This window comes from Microtus pennsylvanicus, chromosome 6 (assembly GCF_037038515.1).
Source record: "Microtus pennsylvanicus isolate mMicPen1 chromosome 6, mMicPen1.hap1, whole genome shotgun sequence".
NCBI lineage: Eukaryota > Metazoa > Chordata > Mammalia > Rodentia > Cricetidae > Microtus > Microtus pennsylvanicus.
Genome location: NC_134584.1, coordinates 1,437,219 through 1,453,703, shown reverse-complemented (window position 1 = coordinate 1,453,703; position 16,485 = coordinate 1,437,219). Strand labels below are relative to the sequence as shown.

The window sequence follows — 16,485 nt, the reverse complement described above, 5'->3', positions numbered from 1 at the left end:
TTCTTTTTTTTATGTATTTGAATAATTTGCTTGCATTTATGTTTATGCACCACCAGCTTCCTTGGTGCCTATGGAGGCCAGAAGAGGGTGTTGGAACCCCTGCAATCGGAGTGGTGATAGTCATGCACTAGTGTGGGTAGTGGGAATTGAATCCAGATTCTCCAAGAGCAGCCAGTGCTTCCAGCGGCTGAAACATCTCCCCAGCCCTCGTTTTGAGTCTTGAGGAAAGACTTTACTCTGTCATCCAGGTGGGCCTTGAATTGTGACCCCTTGCCGCACAATCTCCCAAGGGCTCGGATGATAGTGTTGCGTCTGAGGTTGCACAAATAATGGGAACCAGACCACCGGTCTATTAGCCAGAAGCAAACCTTACTCCAAACACAATGGGCTACCAAAAACTTCTAGCTGCCTAGGGTCACAGGGGCTGTGACACTAAGAGGCCACAGCAGGAACCATAAGCCAGGTGGTGAGTCAGAGGGGTTGAGTCACGCTACATTCTAAGATTCACAACTTTTGATTACAGGGTTTTAGTTCAAGATGTTCGTAAAAGCCTGGCTATCTTACGCAGCTGCTTGCTCCTGTAACTGAAAGGAATGTAGGCCATAGGGTCACGGAGAAGCTGCTCTTAAAGGTTTATGCTTCCTCCACAGCAGCTGACAGCTCCGATTTTCCTAGCCTATAAAGGCATACAACTTTTCACATTCCTGGGTTCTTCAGTAGGTTTTGTTAGTGTGATACTGTATTAAAAGAAAATTTTTTTAATGAAGAAATAAAAAGAAATCAGTCATGGTGACGCATACTTTAATCCCAGAACTCGGGAGGCAGAGATCTCTGTGAGTTCGAGGGTAGCCAGGTCTACAGAGTGAGTTCCAGGACTGACAGGGCTACAGAGAGACCCTGTCTTGAAAAATCCATAAAAAGAAAAAAAAAGGAAAACAAGAAAAAGATAAAAAGCAAGCCTGCGAAGTTGGGATTTGAACTGCCCGTCGTCCTCCCTCGCTCCCTCCCTCCCTCCCTCGCCCCCTCCCTCTCCAGTCCCTCAGCAGGGTTTCCCCGGGTCCCCCCTTCCGGGTGGCGGGGGCGTCTGAGGGCAACCGAGGACGTGCGTGCCCCCTCGCGTGCGTACGTGCGTGCGTACGTGCGTGCGTCGCTCGGAGGTGGGCGAGTCCAAGGGGGCGTGGCGTGTGAGGGGTGGTGCGCGCGGCGCGGCGGGCGGAGGCTCTTGGCGCGCACCGCCTCTTGGCTCCCGGCCTCCCCCGCGCGCGCGCGCCGAGTGGTTCGACCCGACCCCCCGGCTCATTGTGCCTTCTCCTCACGCCGGCCCAAGATGGCGGCGGCGCTGGGCGTCCCGGGTCTGTGACTCCTACAAAGAGGGGAGCCGGGGGCCGCACGGGAGCGGCGGCCGAGGCGCAGGCCGGGCCGTCTGTCCTCTGCCGTCCGCCCCGCGTCCGCCCGCCCCCGCCGCCCGGCTTCCCGCCGGCGGCCCCGCCCCTCCCCCAACCGTCCGCCTAGCATGGTGCGGCGGCCGCGCGCGCCGACATGGGCGAAAAGCTGGAGCTGAGGCTCAAGTCGCCAGTGGGCGCCGAGCCCGCTGTCTACCCGTGGCCGCTGCCGGTCTACGTGAGTGTGCTGTCGGGGAGGCTGGGGGTGGGGGTCACGGGGCTCTGGGGCTCCGGGCCGGCGGCGGGTCCTCGGCCGTTCCTGGCCCGCGCCTGCGGCTTCCGTTGCCCCGACGCGGCCCGTCGCGCTGTCGCGGCCGCCGGCCTGGCGCCCCGCATCCCCGGGCGTTGCGGGCCTGAGTCCGGGGCAACGCTGTGGGCAGGGCCACGGGGACTGGGAGGTTGGGGGCGTCTAGTCTCCGTTTCGGTCCTTCGTGACCTTCTCTCGTGTTGTCACCTCATTGCCCCGCACACTGTCGTCTCCGTCTCACCCTGCTGTCTTTCCGTGTTGTCCCCTCATGTCCTCTTAGGTTGTCACCTTTGGCGTTGGTGGTTAGGGACTAAAAGGACCTTAGGAAGTTGGGGAGGGTTGGCTGTTCACGTCATCGGGTTGACCCCCATGTTGGTGGCACGGCTGGAGGGTTATGAAAAGTTGTTCCTTCATGTCAGTGGACCAGGCTGGAAGGCCCTGGGATGTTGGAGAGGTTGTCACCTCAGTTTGTCCCTCGCGTGTCATCTCACGTTGGCGTAGTTGGCTGGTGAGACCATGAGGAGCCGGCCGTTGCCTCCTGTTGGTAGAGTGTCCGTAAAGGCTTCGCACGGTCGGAGAGGTTGTCTCCTCTTGATGTCGTGGCTGGAGGGGCTTGGGAAGTCTGGGAGGTTGTCCCCTTTTGTTGGTGGGTAGGGCTGGTGAGACCCTGGTAAATTGGGGGTGTCATCCTCTAATCCTAAAGAGCCTTGGAAAACTGATAAGCAAAGTGGAAGTGCCAGAGGATTCTGGGTTCTGAAGTCCAGGAGGGCCTGGGGACCTCAGCGTCCTGGTCCCTGGGGATCCTGTATGTGGTTTTTTTTTTTTTTTTGTTTTTCGAGACAGGGTTTCTCTGTGGCTTTGGAACCTGTCCTGGAACTAGCTCTGTAGACCAGGCTGGTCTCGAACTCACAGAGATCCTCCTGCCTCTGCCTCCTGAGTGCTGGGATTAAAGGCGTGCGCCACCATCGCCCGGCTCTGTATGTGTTTTGAGTAGAAAGCGAAGCATGATGTATGGGTGCTGTTGAGTCTTCACCTCACTGGGACCCCATGGAATACATCTGTGCCCTGGGATGCCCTTGCAGCTGGGCCTCTGCGCCTTCCCATCGGGCAGCTGTGTGTGTCCTTGAAATTTTCTGCATCTGCTGGGTGTGGTGGCACACCCTTCAATCCCCTCATTTGGGGGTCAGAGGCAGGCAGATAGATCTCTGTGAGCTCCAGGATGGCCAAGGCTGTTACACAGAGAAACCCAGTCTTCAAAAAAAGAAAAAAAAATTTCCTACAGGTGTTCACTGTCAACTCCGCTGGGGTCAGCAGGATGGCTCAGCCTAGATTCTTGCTGCCAAACCTGAGTTCAATCTCTCTTACATGGTGGAAGGAGAGTACCAACTCCCCCAAGTTCTCCAGCCTCCTCACGTGCATAGTTGAAGGCACTTGCAACAGGCATTTAAAAATGCCTGCCTGTATACATGCTGGGCAGGGTGGCAAACATTGGGCAGAGGCAGGAGAATCTCTGAGTTCCAGGTTGGTGGCCTGTCTAGAAGGAATCTGAGAAATTGGAGAGGTTCTTCCCTCTTGTTGCTGTGACTAGGACTGTGGGAAACTGAAAAAGTTGTCCCCCAATGTTGGTGGCACCTGAAGGGGTCTCGGGAAATCTGGAGGGTTGTGTGGTGAGACTGTCTGGAAAAAAGGAAGGTAGTCGGACTTCTCGGGGCTTTTCCTCTTTGGACATAAACGTTCTGATTTAAGTCTCATCTCTTCTTTTCATCTTCAAGGGACACCATTCATTTTTCCCAGGCTACAGTTCTGTGAATTTTGGTCACTGTCACAGTTGAGGTGCAGCACACTTGAGCCACTCCCTCTGCTCCCTGCCTCTCACTTTCTTGGCTGTCAGTCTGTGTCTTCTGTTGGCAGCATTTCCCAGAAAGTCCAGTGAACGATCAACAACATGTAGCCTGTGACTCTGAAGAGTCACCAGGGAGAATGTGTCTGAGGCTCGCCCACCCACACTGTCTGAGGGCTTGGGCTTGCCCCTGGTTTTTCTTCTTAGCTCGGTAACATCTTTTGGATAGTGAGCCAGTTTGGTGATCATTGTATTAGTCACAGGATGCCTGGGCTGGTCCAATGTTTCTTTTTCTATTATTTCTTTGGTCTTGTTATGCCGTTGTGGTTGGCCTGGAACTCACTCTGTAGCTCAGGCTGGCCTTGAACTTTCAGTGCTATCCTGCTTCTGCCTCTAGTGCTGGGGTGCGATGGACTTGCCACCCCAGCGTGTGTGTGTGTGTGAGTGTGAGATTAGAGGCAGTGAGTTCTAGGCACCTGTGTGTGGGCTCGTCCAAGCTGAAGTAATCCCTGGGAGTACCAAGAGCTGAGTTGCTAGGTCCGTACTGAGTGGACAGTCATCAACCTGAATTCCTAAAGTTGTCATATGAGTATGAAGGGCTAAAAAAAATGTGTCACAACCCTGTTGGTGCCCCAGTGGAGTGGTGCTGCCAGTTTGCCTCTACCTTGTTCCCTGGGGATGAAGATGAATGTTCACCCAGTGACACTGGCCCACTTCCCACTCTGTGTGAATCAGGCCTTCAGTCGAGCTTGGCGGGAACTAGCTTTCCAGTGGTGGGTGGGAACGGCTGGCCAGCGCCTTTCCCTTGCTGGCCTGGACCTCACTTGCCAGGGTTGAGTATGCTGGCCCAGACATCTGGCAGGCCCATTCCAGCTGTGGCTGTCACATTGTTGTCCAAGGGCCAGCAGGTGGGGGGTGGCATTGGCTTCCACACAGCCTCAGTGGAGACAGCCACTCCACAGTGTCCTCTTCTACCCCTGTGCTCTCATGGAGAGTTCTGCTCCTCAGGAAGCCATTGCCAGTGCCTGGCATACTCCACACAGTGTCAAATCTGCCATTCCAGCACCCAGGAGGTAGAGGTAGGAGGATCAGGCATTCAAGACCAGCTTTGGCTACATAGTTCCAGGGAAGCCTGCCCTACATGTATCAGATCCCCCAGTAAACAAGCAAACAGAAAATCTGTTGCCAGGTGATCCTGTTTCCAAGACATTGAGAGAAGGGACCATGAAGGCAATCCTGTGGCTGAGGTGGGAGTTCAGGTCACATTGCATGCCCGCCTGCAGTCCTTCCCAGTCTGTTGTGTTTTGAGATGGGGGGTGGTCTCAGCATGCCCTGACTCACCCTCCTGGCTTCCCTCAAGAGTGCGGAAGGCCAGGTGTGCGCCCCCAGGTCTGGCTTCATAATCCTTTGTAAAAGCACTTACAAGCTACCTTTGGTGTCCCTGGGGACATGCACAGAAGGCAAAAAGACATTCATCATTGCAGGCTCTGGACCTTCACAGGCAGATTAGGACTGAGTGTGACAGTCCCACACTTGAGTAAGGCGTGTCCCTGGGCAGGTGCCAGTGGCTTCTTAGAGGACAGCAGCCATGCTGTCCACACTCAGAAATACCCAGTTTGGGGACCAGGTTTGGAGAACTGACGGGTGGGAGGGGCCATTATCCTAGCAGTTTAGGGCCCTGGGTCCTCATGGAATGACCCTTTCGTCAGAAAGAATGCAGATGCCATTTCTAGTTGTTTGCTTGGCAGACAGCTTAGGTGACAAACTTGAGAGGGAGGGCCAGGGTGGCCTTCCTGTTGGTGACTCAGTAGGCCTTGTGTAGTGGCGTGTCCTTTCTGATGAGCTTGGGAGTCCTGTGGGTGGCTGGGTGAGTCATGCTGTGAGTAGGGTGAGCCAGCCCTACTATGATTCAGAAAGCAGTTTCTGCTGCTGAGCTCCGCAGGTGAGTGTCCTGGCTAATCCCTGCTCATGTGGGCAGGAGGCAGGTTGACCTTTAACCTGCCTGTGTGGGCTGACCTGCTCCAGAAGTGAAGGGGTGGTGACAGTGGGCTTCCCTGTGAAACACTGACTCTGCGCTTGCCTTTCAAATCCAACCTTAGGCCACTTACTCTGTTCATGAAGAGACTGGGAGCTGCTGGGGAACCCCAGCTGGGCTTCCCTGTCTGTGGAAGCACTGCCCTTTTTCAAGTTAGACCTTTTTGTTTCTTTTCTGAGGTAGTCTGATTCTGTATTCAGGGCAGTTTGGTACTTACCGAGTAGCCCAGGCTGGCTTCAAACTCTGAACAGTTCTGTCTCATTCTCCCAAGTGCTGCGAATATGGCCATGAGATGTCATGCTGGCTTCAAGTTAGATATTTTATTTGAGGGTAATTATAGATTCATGCACCCAGGAATGGTCCTGTGTCCTCACTCTTACAAAGTGAAATCCTTAGGTCAGTGAGGAACACCTCCTGTGGGATATATGACTCTTGGGCAGACTACCCAGCTGTTCTCAAGGAGGTCCTGCCCTGAACTGACACTTGGTGATGTCTAGGGACATTTGTGGTTGCCACAACTGGAAGAGGGGAGGCTCTGACACTGGCCCCTGCAGAACTCGGTTCAGGGTGTCAGTGGTGTACAGAAAGACCACACACTGTTGCCTGAAGTTTGGGGGCACAGATCAGCTGCCCCATATCTCTGTTTGCTGGGGCAGCCCTGTCATCTTTTTCCAGGGTCCCCAGAATGCAAGCCAGGTTCATTGATTCCCGAACATGGTCTGGCCCTGTGCAGTACAGATGCCCACCTTGTTGCTAGCTTGATTTAGACAAACACGGGTCTGGGCTGTGTGGACACCAACTCCTCAGGGGCTGAAGTGTGAGAAGACACGGGATAGCCTCTGAGGTCCTGCACAGACTCCTCTGCTGGTAGAGTGGGCATCCCATAGGCAGGGCAGAGCTACTGGGGGAGGGAGCTTCATGCAATCTCTTTTCTTCTCCCCTCCTTCTCTTCCCCAACCCCCCTCTCTGTGTCTATGGACTCTTGACTCTGTCTTCCAGACACCTGCCTGGTTTATGTCATGTTGGGGATGGAGCCCAGCCTGTTTTATACCCTCTGAACTCAGTAAGCACCTGCCCTGCCTTTGGGAGGCCCTGGGTTTCTTCTCAGTACCCCAAACAGTTCTGTTAAGACCTGATTCACACCTAGTACAGTTCATGCATTCAAAGCGCTGGTCAGGATCTGCAGATTATTCACAGGTTGGGCAGCTATTAAAACTGCCTAGTTCTAGAACAGTCCATCACCCCTGTTCCAGTACACGAGAATATATGAATATACTTTCTCAGAATTATCTGTTCTGATGTCTCCTTTTGTAGAGCTCCACATTGTGACCTTATTGTGCGCGTGCGTGCGTGCGTGCATGTGTGTGTGTGTGTGTTGTGCTGGCTTGCAGTGTTTGAGTTTGGGGAGGTTCCAGGTCTAAGGTAAGGACTTATTTTAACTTCATCCTAGGATGGAGTGACAGGCTAAGAACTGGTGTGGCACCAGGGTTGATAGGGCATTTATATGCACCAGGTGGTTTTAAATTTACTGTGCACAGGTATGCACTGTAGAGTGTAGAGGCTAGAAGAGGTTGCCATGTGTCCTCTGTCACCATCTTCCTTTGAGACTGGGCCTTTTCCTAGACATGATGATTGAGCCTTCTCAGCTAGGCTGGAAGTTAGCAAATTCTAGTACCCAGTCTCCACACCCCATATGGGCTACAGGTGCTTTCAGGGTGCCTAACTTCTTACTGTCCTTTCTGACTGCAGAGCAAGTGCTTTGAGTTCTTGGCCTCTCTACAGCTTTCCTGTGCCAGGTACTTGTAGCTGCCAGGGTGCAAGGTGCCCATCTCGCTGTTGTCTGGGCAGGGCTGCTTGCCTTTCCCTCAGTACTTGTCTCAACTCTCCTAAAACAAGGGTAACTGAGCCCCTATCCTTTCCCTCACACCCTGAGGGAGAAGTGGCCTGCAGCAAGAAGGTGTCCTGGTGGTGAACATGCAGTCACTCTTAGCAAGTGACTCACCTTTGTCACTTGATAGGCCTGGATAGGTGGTGCCACTCCCCTTGAAGACTGTAGAGGCCAGCTTGGCATGAACTGTTCAGCAGAAGCCCTTCTGCCTGCAGGACTGGCAGCTGGCACAGATGGACAGACTTTCTGTGGCCTCATCTCTGTCCTTGTAGTTGACCAAGGACACTTGTCCTCCTGTGGACCTATGAATCCCCATCTCTCCTGCCTTCAGGAAGGCAGGCAGTAGGAAGCTGAGTATTTCTGTGTGTGCTGTGAATGTGTCCCTTTGTGGACTTTAGAGTTTCAGGGTCAAGTCTTAAAAAAAATGTTTTCCAGGCTGGGTATATCTGGTTCCAGCTGCTTGGGAGGGTGGGGCAGGAAGATTGTTGAGCCCTTGAGTTGGAGGCCAGCCTGGATAGCATTGTGGGACTCCCACTCCAAAGCTAATAGATAAGTTATGTACTGAACTCCCGTCTTTCTTTCTTTTTTTTTTCTTTTTTTTTTTTTCTTGAACTCCCTTTTTTCTATGTATGGTGTCTGGAATGTGGTGTGATTCTTGGGGCAGCCCACTAGACAGCCTGTGTATGTCATATCTCCATGGGCTTTCCTACTGGTCTCCTTCCTCCTGTGAGGTACAGTGTTTAGGACCATGTGGGACACCAAGGACGTTTGGTGTTGCACATCTGACTGAGCTGCCCACCTGGAACCAGGATCTTTAGTCCCCCTTCATGTGGGGGACCATGTTTGCTAATGTCTGAGGTCACACTCTTCAGGCTTCTCTGCAGGATGCACGCTTCTGGTTTGCCTGTTGGGCTTCCCTCTGGTCATGTTCTGTCTCCCTCAGGCTGGGATGGGATGTTGACTAACTCCTTTGTTCTGATCCTAGAACACAGCCCTGTGTGATGCTCCTGCCCCTCTTGCCCTTGTGCAGGCTGTGCTCTGTCTGGCTCTGTTGGTCATTTTGCCTTTCGTCTGAGCAGCTGATAGTCACTGGGGGGAGCAAGTCCAGGAGAAGGTTTGGAACAGCCTCTGACAGCTTGCTGTGTAACTCCTGCTGTGATGTTATTTGGGGAACCACCTAAGAGTGGTTCATCCTTGCCTTTCCCCAGAGACAGGGTTTCCTTCTCTGTGTGGCCCTAGCTGTCGTGGAACTCACAATGTTGACTAGGCTGGCCTTGAACTATAGGCCTGCCTCTGCCTCCCAAATTCTAGGATTAAAGGCGTGTGCCACCATGTCCAGCTTCACTTGGACGTCTTGTGGAAGAATCGGACTAATGTGGTGTTGGTAAGAAGAGTATGGTTGGCACATGTCCGTGACTTCAGTAGCTCTCAGGAGGCCAGGGCAGGATTAGGCATTTCAGGCTAGTCTAGTCTACATGGATGATCCTGCTTACAAATCCAAAAAGGACTGAAATTGCCCAGTAGGTGACCTTCCTAGTGTTTACAAGACTCAGGGCTCCATCCCTAACCCTGGGAGAGAGAAAAAGATAAAAATGGGTTGGCCAGGGCTGGAGAGATGGCTCAGAGGGTAAAAGCATTGCCTGCTCTTCCAAAGGCCCTGAGTTAATTCCCACAACCACATGGTGGCTCACAACCATCTGTAATGAGGTCTGGTGCCCTCTTCTGGTCTGCAGGCATACATGCAGAAAGAATATTGTATACATAATAAATAAATAAAAATATTAAAAAAAAAAATGGGTTGGCCAGCCAGCAGTGAATTCCTGATGTTGTGTTAGATGTAACCAGTGGAGGATGACTGGTAGGGGCTGTCCCTGTATAGTATAAAGAGATCAGCACCTCTCAGAAACCCAGGCTTTTGGGGTTGTGCCCAGAATACTACTCCCTTCCCAGGTAGTTGCATGCCTATCCTTTCCTAGAGACCAATGAATAGCCAGGGTGTAGCCATAGCCTAACAGAATCTGCCTCTTAGTTTGCACAGCTCAGGATTGTCTGTGGACATGGTAGGCCCCAACAAACAATAGTGCTTGGTCCTCAGTACTTGGGAAGCGTCAAGAACCCTACAAGGGCTGGGCAGTGGTGGTACACTCCTTAAATCCCAGCACTTGGGAAGCAGAGGCAGGCAGATCTGTGAGTTTGAGGCTAGTCTGGGCTACAGAGCAAGTTCCAGGACAGCTAGGGCTACACAAAGAAACCCTGTCTCAAAAAACCAAATGAAACAAAAACCCTACAAGGTAATCCCAACACTTGGTGCCAGCACTTTGGAGGTGGAGGCAGGAGAACCTTGAGACTCAGAAAACCAAGGGCTGGCTGGGTTGGAGCATAGTGTTGGAAACTTGAAGAGCGTGAGCAAGGCTGTGAGTGGTCAGGCTGGCTGCAGAATCCCTAGCTTCCTGCCTGAGCCTCCTGAGTACACAGGCCTGCACCAGTGTTCCTGTGTTGGCTGAAACCTAGGGCCTTATGCATGGCAGGTGAGCATCTGCTGTTGAGGCGCATCCCTCCAGACCTCTGTTGAGGGCCATAGAAGGAAGACCAGCAGTGTGTCGCCCTAGCCGAGTGGATTCTTCCCTTCCCCTCCCCATTCTTCCTTTTTTTTTAAATTTTAGTTTGTTTTTGTTGTTGTTTAAAAACAGAGTTTCTTTGAGTAACTGCTCTGGCTGGGCTAGTCTCAAAATCACAGAGATCTACCTAGGTTAGCCCTAGTCACAATGCCCAGCCTGTTCCCGTCCCCTCCTTTCGATAGTCTTTCTTAATCCAGGCCAGCCTTGAGCTCCACGCAGCTCAGGAGACCTTGAATTCCCAGTCCACCTGCCTGCACCATTCAGAGTGCTAGGGGGACAGGGTGTGCCACGAGATCAGGCTTTGTTTTGTAACCTTGCTACCAGACATTTTTTTTCCTTTCATTTTTTTTTAAATTTTATGTGTATAGTTGTGTTGCCTTCATGTGTCTGTGCACTGTGTACATGTAGTACCTGTGAAGACCAGAGGAGGGCATCATATCCACTGGAACTGGAGTTACAGACTGAGCCATCATGTGGGTGCTGGGACTTGAACCTGGATAGTCTACCAGATTAGCATTGCTCTAGCCCCTGAACTGCCTCTTAAGACCCCCTCTCCCAATACTAAGACCTTTATGAGCCTAAGCTTTTGGTGGGTGGTGATGTGCTTGCCTGGGAGCTGTAAGAACTGCCTGAGATGAACAACTGAGTACCCGGAGAGTGGCTTGGTATGGTGTAGCATGATGTAGACCTATCTCTCCAGTGGTGCTCAGCACCACGACCGTGGATACTTGCTGTTTTGTGGCCCAGGTGCTCAGGAGTGTCTGGGTGGACAAGACAGAGAAAGGGAGCCTGGGTGTTCATGGCAGAAGTAGCATACGAACACACACACACTTGTTACACAGTGTAGAGGTGAGGCACTTGGGTAACAATCTGCCCTAGTTGTGCGGCTTCTCCGGGGAGGCGTGGGCAGTTGTTACCTCACCCCAGACAGGGCATCAACCACAGACCACAGAACTGATCCCACAGAGTAAAAGCTTTGGTGACCCGTGAGTTCACTAGGGTTATTTACTGAGTGTAGGTGACTCAGAGACAGCCCAGCACTGAAAAGAGCACCCCAGCATAGAGATTTCTGGGCTTCCCTGCAAGACTTGGCCAGCTGTCTGCTTCAGTCTCTCTCACAGTGCTTGTGGATCATGGAAGTTTCACAAACTTCCTGAGCCCTTTAGGGTATACTTTCATACTTAATATTCTCCCCCACAAACGCCCTAAGTGGGGTCACCTCCACACAACCACAGTGGGAGACTGTCTAGAGACTTAGGGTTGTGGGGACACTCAGGGCCTATGTTAAATGTTCTTTGTCACTTGTGACCTGTGACTGGTACTGGACAGGGTGCACTGGAAGTCTATAACTCCTCTGTGGCAGGGGGTGATGACCAGGCCTTTGGCAGAGCTGGGAGGGAACCTAGACATGGTGTTCATGTGTTTGGGTATCCATTCTCACAAGGCGCTGTTACCTGTGGCCTTCATCATCCCGCAGCTCACTTCCGTGATGGAGCTGGGGCTGGCAAAGGTCTTAGTCTAGTGTGCAGTGAGTGAGGGGTGTGTGGAAAGCTCATAGGGGCCACTGGCCAGCTGAGGTGGGTGGGAGGTAGCATTGTTTCTCCTGTTTCCTTTTGCTGTTCTTCCCTCTGTGTCTTTGAGTGTCATTGGCATCATCCTTGGGCTTCATCTAATGGGGACAAATTGAGATCTGGCCTTGAGTGATCTTGCTGGGACCAGGCTTGATTTCAGGCACAGCACAGTGATGCAGTGGTTGTGATGTCTGCTTCCCATTCTGTCAATGGAGACACTGGCCCAATGGGACTTTGTAGGACTTGCTGACGCCTATCGGGTTTGCAGAGAGAGAATGCTCTGAGTCAGGTTCCAGCTCTGGGGAATGTGTGGGGTCCAGGTGCTGTGGCTGTGCACCGCAGAACAAGAGTGGGTGTCACTGTGTGGTTGCCCGGATCCCACTCTGCAGCCTTTTCTTTTTCAGGACAAGCACCACGATGCTGCTCATGAGATTATCGAGACTATCCGGTGAGTGCTGCATGGGGTAAGGGGAGGGGGAGGGCACGGGGGCCAAGTGACCTGCTTCCTGAGGCTGTCCTCACTCAAGTGGCTAGTAGTGTAGGGCATCAAGTTGCAGGGCAGCCTGCCACAGCCCTTGCCACACACTGTGCTTGTCAGAGAAAACCTCAGTTGTTTGTTCCCCTGCCATAGCAGGGATGAGTCAGGTCTTATGTTCAGCCTCTGCCTGCAGCCTCCTGTGAGATGGTGCTGGGGAAGTGTCTCTGTGCTGTCCTGTCTCCTTCATTAGTCCCTACCTTTGGGGGAATTGGAGAAAGATAGGAGTTTGTGAGGCCCACTAAGGTCTGATGTTGCTGAGTGTGTGTGTGTGTGTGGGGGGGCTCCGTCCTGATACCTGCAGAGACACAATGCCAGGGCGGCTGCCTGTTGGCTTGGCTCTGGTGTCCTACTTTAGGAGCTTCTGCCCTCTGAAGCTCCCAAAATAGTGGGCATAGACTAGTAGGAGAAAAGCCCAGTACACCCACAAAACTGAGACCCTGTACAGGTTAGAGTCCCATTGCGAGCTCAGACTCGGAGATAACATTGTGAAGAGGCCCGTAAATTGACTCAGTGAGTACAGCACTTATGTTGCTAGCCTGGGGACCTGAGTGTCATCCCTGGGACCCCTTGTGGAGATGGAAGGAGAGGACCATCTGTGGACGTCCTTCCTCTGAGATGTGGGTGTTCTGTGGCACACATGCTGCCCTGTCTTGTGCACCCACTAGTGCACACACACAACCCCACCCCCATGCACTAATAATAATTTTAAAAATAATTTTAATTTGAAAGTCTGGTAGTGAAAGCTGAGACATTTTTGTGGGTTGAGATGGGAGCTGCAGGTGGAACAGAACCTGGAGAAGGATGGGGTAGGCCCAGAGACAAGACAATCTGGGATTGGGGGTGGGCCTCTGGGCAAGTGTTTTCCTGTCTCCTCCACCTCAGCAGGTCAGAGAAGGTGGGAGACGGAGACCTAGATGCATACCCTCTCAGGGGCCACCCCAGCACTTTTTCTTCCTGCAGCCAGCAGACAGGTCCAATGCATCACCAGACTGTATCACTGTAGTTCCCTGGACAGTGCTCTGACTGCTGGAGGCCATCCAGCTGGACTTGGCGAGCCACCAGCCACCATGATGCTGAAAAGCAGAGCGGCAGTCGGGTAGCTCATGGGCCAGCCAGCTGGGTGCAGGCGGTGGCATGCAGGAGATTGTTAAGGTGGAAGGCCAGGGCTGCACCTGAGATCCTTTGACCCCTGTGGGCCTGGGTCCACCTCATCCTACTGCAGCCTCTGGGACGGATGTGCTTCAGGGTGGAATAGAGGAAGAACCTGGAGAGCATGGAAGATGCCACTGAACAGTGAACGGGGCTTTTTCCTCTTGGTGCTCCTTGCCATTGTAGCCTTCTACAACTTTCAACGTAGGATACCCCTCTTTTTAAATCTTTTTTTTTTAAACACACACACACACACACACACACACACACACATATATATATATATATATTTTTTAGGATTTATTTATTATGTGTACAGTGTTCTGTCTGCACATATGCCTACAGGCCAGAAGATGGCACCAGACCTCATTACACATGGTTGTGAGCCACCATGTGGTTGCTGAGAATTGAACTCAGGACTTTTGGAAGAGCACCACATTTTTCCCAGCAACCACATGGTGGCTCACAACCATCTGTGACAGGGTCTGGTGCCCTCTTCTGGCCTGCGGTCGTACACACAGACAGAATATTGTATACATAATAAATATTTAAAAAAAAAGAATTAAAAAGGGAAAGGGGCTGGAGAGATGGCTCAGTGGTTAAGAGCACCAGCTGCTCTTCCAGAGGTCATGAGTTCAATTCCCTGCAACCACATGGTGGCTCACAACCATCTGTAATGAGATCTGGTGCCCTCTTCTAGTGTGTGGGCATACATGGAGGCAGAATGTTGTATACACAATAAATAAATAAATAAATTAAAAAAAACAGCTAAATTTTAAATGAGTGGTGGTGATGCACGCCTTTAATTCCAGGACTTGGAAGGCAGAGAGAGGCAGGTGGATCTCTTGAGTTCGAGGTCAGGCTGGTCTACAGAGTGAGTTCCAGGGCAGGCTCCAAAACTACACATAGAAACCCTGTCCTGAAAAACCTAAATAAACAAACAAACAAATAAGTAAATAAATGACAAGTTCAAATAAATTAGTAAGTAAAAGAGCAAGTTCCAGGACAGTCTCCAAAGCTACAGAGAAATCCTGTCTCAAAAACCAGTGAATGAATTTTACTATCTGGTGTATCCCAGGCTGGTCCTGAACAGAACTGTAGCCTTGAATGGCCTGGAATCCCTTATCTTTCTTCCAGACCCAGCCCTTCCCCCAAAGTCTTTATTATTACTGTGTTTGTGTGGTACGTCTGTGTGTGTGCACAACCCTCAGCACATGATGGGGCCAGAGTACAGCTTTGTGGATTTCCTTCTTCCATCTTGTGTAAGCCCCCAGGCTTATGCACTATCGCTTTTACCCTTTAACACATGAATTTGTTTCTTTTCCAAGTGCCAGCACAGTTTGACCTTGGTCTCATAAAATCTGTGTCACTTCACAGTAGTCCCCTCCCCGAATCCAGAGAATGGGGCTTAGGCCAACAGAAGCTCTGTGTTCCATTTCAGGTGGGTCTGTGAGGAAATCCCAGATCTCAAGCTGGCCATGGAGAATTATGTCCTGATCGACTATGACACCAAAAGGTGAGCCGGAAGAGGGTGAGTGGACTGTTGGTTCTACTTCCTGACTGCCCACACCCTGGCCAACCATCTGTGTAAAGCTTCTAGCTGGTGGAGTGAGGCCATCCCTGGGAACTCCACACTGAACAAACTTGAATTGATGCATGGGAAAGTAGCAGGGCTGGTGAGGGAGCTAAGGGCCTTTTAGAGCAGCGAGCTGGTCCTGGTTCTGCCAGGGTCTACTTTACAGGTATGCTCAGTCCTGACTGTAAGTAGGTGTGGGGGGAGGCTAGTCTCTGTCACACCCTCTCCTCCTGGATGGAATGGGTGGAGAAGAGATGGCATCCCTGGAATGCTGCCTGGTGTGAGGTTTACTTTCCTTTGAGAAAGGCCAACCCAGGCTCCACCTCCTGCTCAGAGCCCGCTTCAGTCTGGACTCTGCCTGCAAGTCCTCTGACCTCATTATTAGAAAGGTTGCCTTGGTGACCTTGGACCAGTCTTCTGGGTGGGCCTAGTGTCTGGGTACGTGAGTGTGAGTCTCCTGTGCCACAGGTCCTTTCTCTGGACCCACAGGGCACGAAAACCTACCTTTTTGGTATATGATCAGGACAGATGGACAGCTGGGTGACCAGGGCAGGGGCCTCTGTCCTTGTGGAGTTGGGGTGGTCCCCGTCTCACTGCCTTTGAGTTCATACCCTAGAAGTTCCTAGACCTCTAGGAATTTTTTTTTTTTTGCTCTGCAAGGAATGCGACCAGGGCCTTGCATGTGGACCCCTCAGTCCCATTGATAGTAGAGTGGGCCTTCATACCTCACCCAGCCCGACCTCAAACTGCTGAACTCATGAGACTCAACTCATAAATAGCTAGGACTGCGGTTGTGTGTGCTTTGGCTTTTCTGTAGTACCTGCAGTCTGGGAGCTCTTCTTTTGTCCTGTGACTGCTGCTGGCCTGGGTCTCTTCTGGGATAGCAAGACACTGATTTGGCCCATCCTGGTTCACACTGTAGCATGCTGGAGTGTTAGGGCCGCGGTAGGGAGGAAGTTTCCTGTGTGTATTAGTGCCCCAAAGGCCCTACCCCTGAGCATATAGGGATGGAGTGGTCCCTTGTCCCCAGAACTATGCTTCTGCTGCCTGTGTTAATCTCAATAGTGAGAATAAGACCACTTTGGGTCAGTTTTGAAGCAAGCTTGATTTTTATTGCAGTGCACGCAAAAGCTGGCCAGCGACTGCCTTCGAAGTCAAGTTAAAGAAAGCAGCCCCTAATCCACCTCTTAGACCCTCTTTAAGGAATAAAATCACTCATAGATTTATAGAAGGGAGACAATGGGGCAAGAAGGAAATACAAAGAGACCTTTAAAAAAATTCCCATGGTCATCATGTGATTAAGGGGGGTGGGGGGGTCAGGGAGGGTAAGGGTATTCTAAATAAACAAATGAAGATCGTGGGTTGAGGAAGGTCAGGTTCCAGGAAACAGAGCAACTCAACTCTCACAGTAAATAGACACTTATTTTTAAAAGCGAAGCATAATGGCTCCTGCCTTCAAAATGGGAGTTCGGTATTTTCTCGCCTAGTGCTCGAAGTGTGCAGGAGTCTTCCCAGAGGCAGTTCCTAATTGAGCCATCCTTCCCCAGGCCTGTCTCAGAAGATACAGATTCCTGCATGTGG

At 51.8% G+C, this 16,485-nt stretch overlaps 1 protein-coding gene across 4 annotated transcripts in view; it reads left to right on the top strand.

The window, feature by feature from the left end:
- Positions 1–1,457: 1,457 nt before the first annotated feature.
- Dot1l (DOT1 like histone lysine methyltransferase) overlaps positions 1,458–16,485 on the top strand; it is a 42,070-nt gene continuing 27,042 nt past the window's right edge. For all 4 annotated transcript variants that reach the window (XM_075975436.1, XM_075975434.1, XM_075975433.1 and 1 more), the window contains exons 1-3: positions 1,458–1,620; positions 12,046–12,089; positions 14,770–14,844. In XM_075975436.1, the coding sequence (XP_075831551.1) occupies positions 1,540–1,620; positions 12,046–12,089; positions 14,770–14,844 (200 nt within the window). In that variant the 5' untranslated portion in view covers positions 1,458–1,539. The remainder of the gene's footprint in view (positions 1,621–12,045; positions 12,090–14,769; positions 14,845–16,485) is intronic.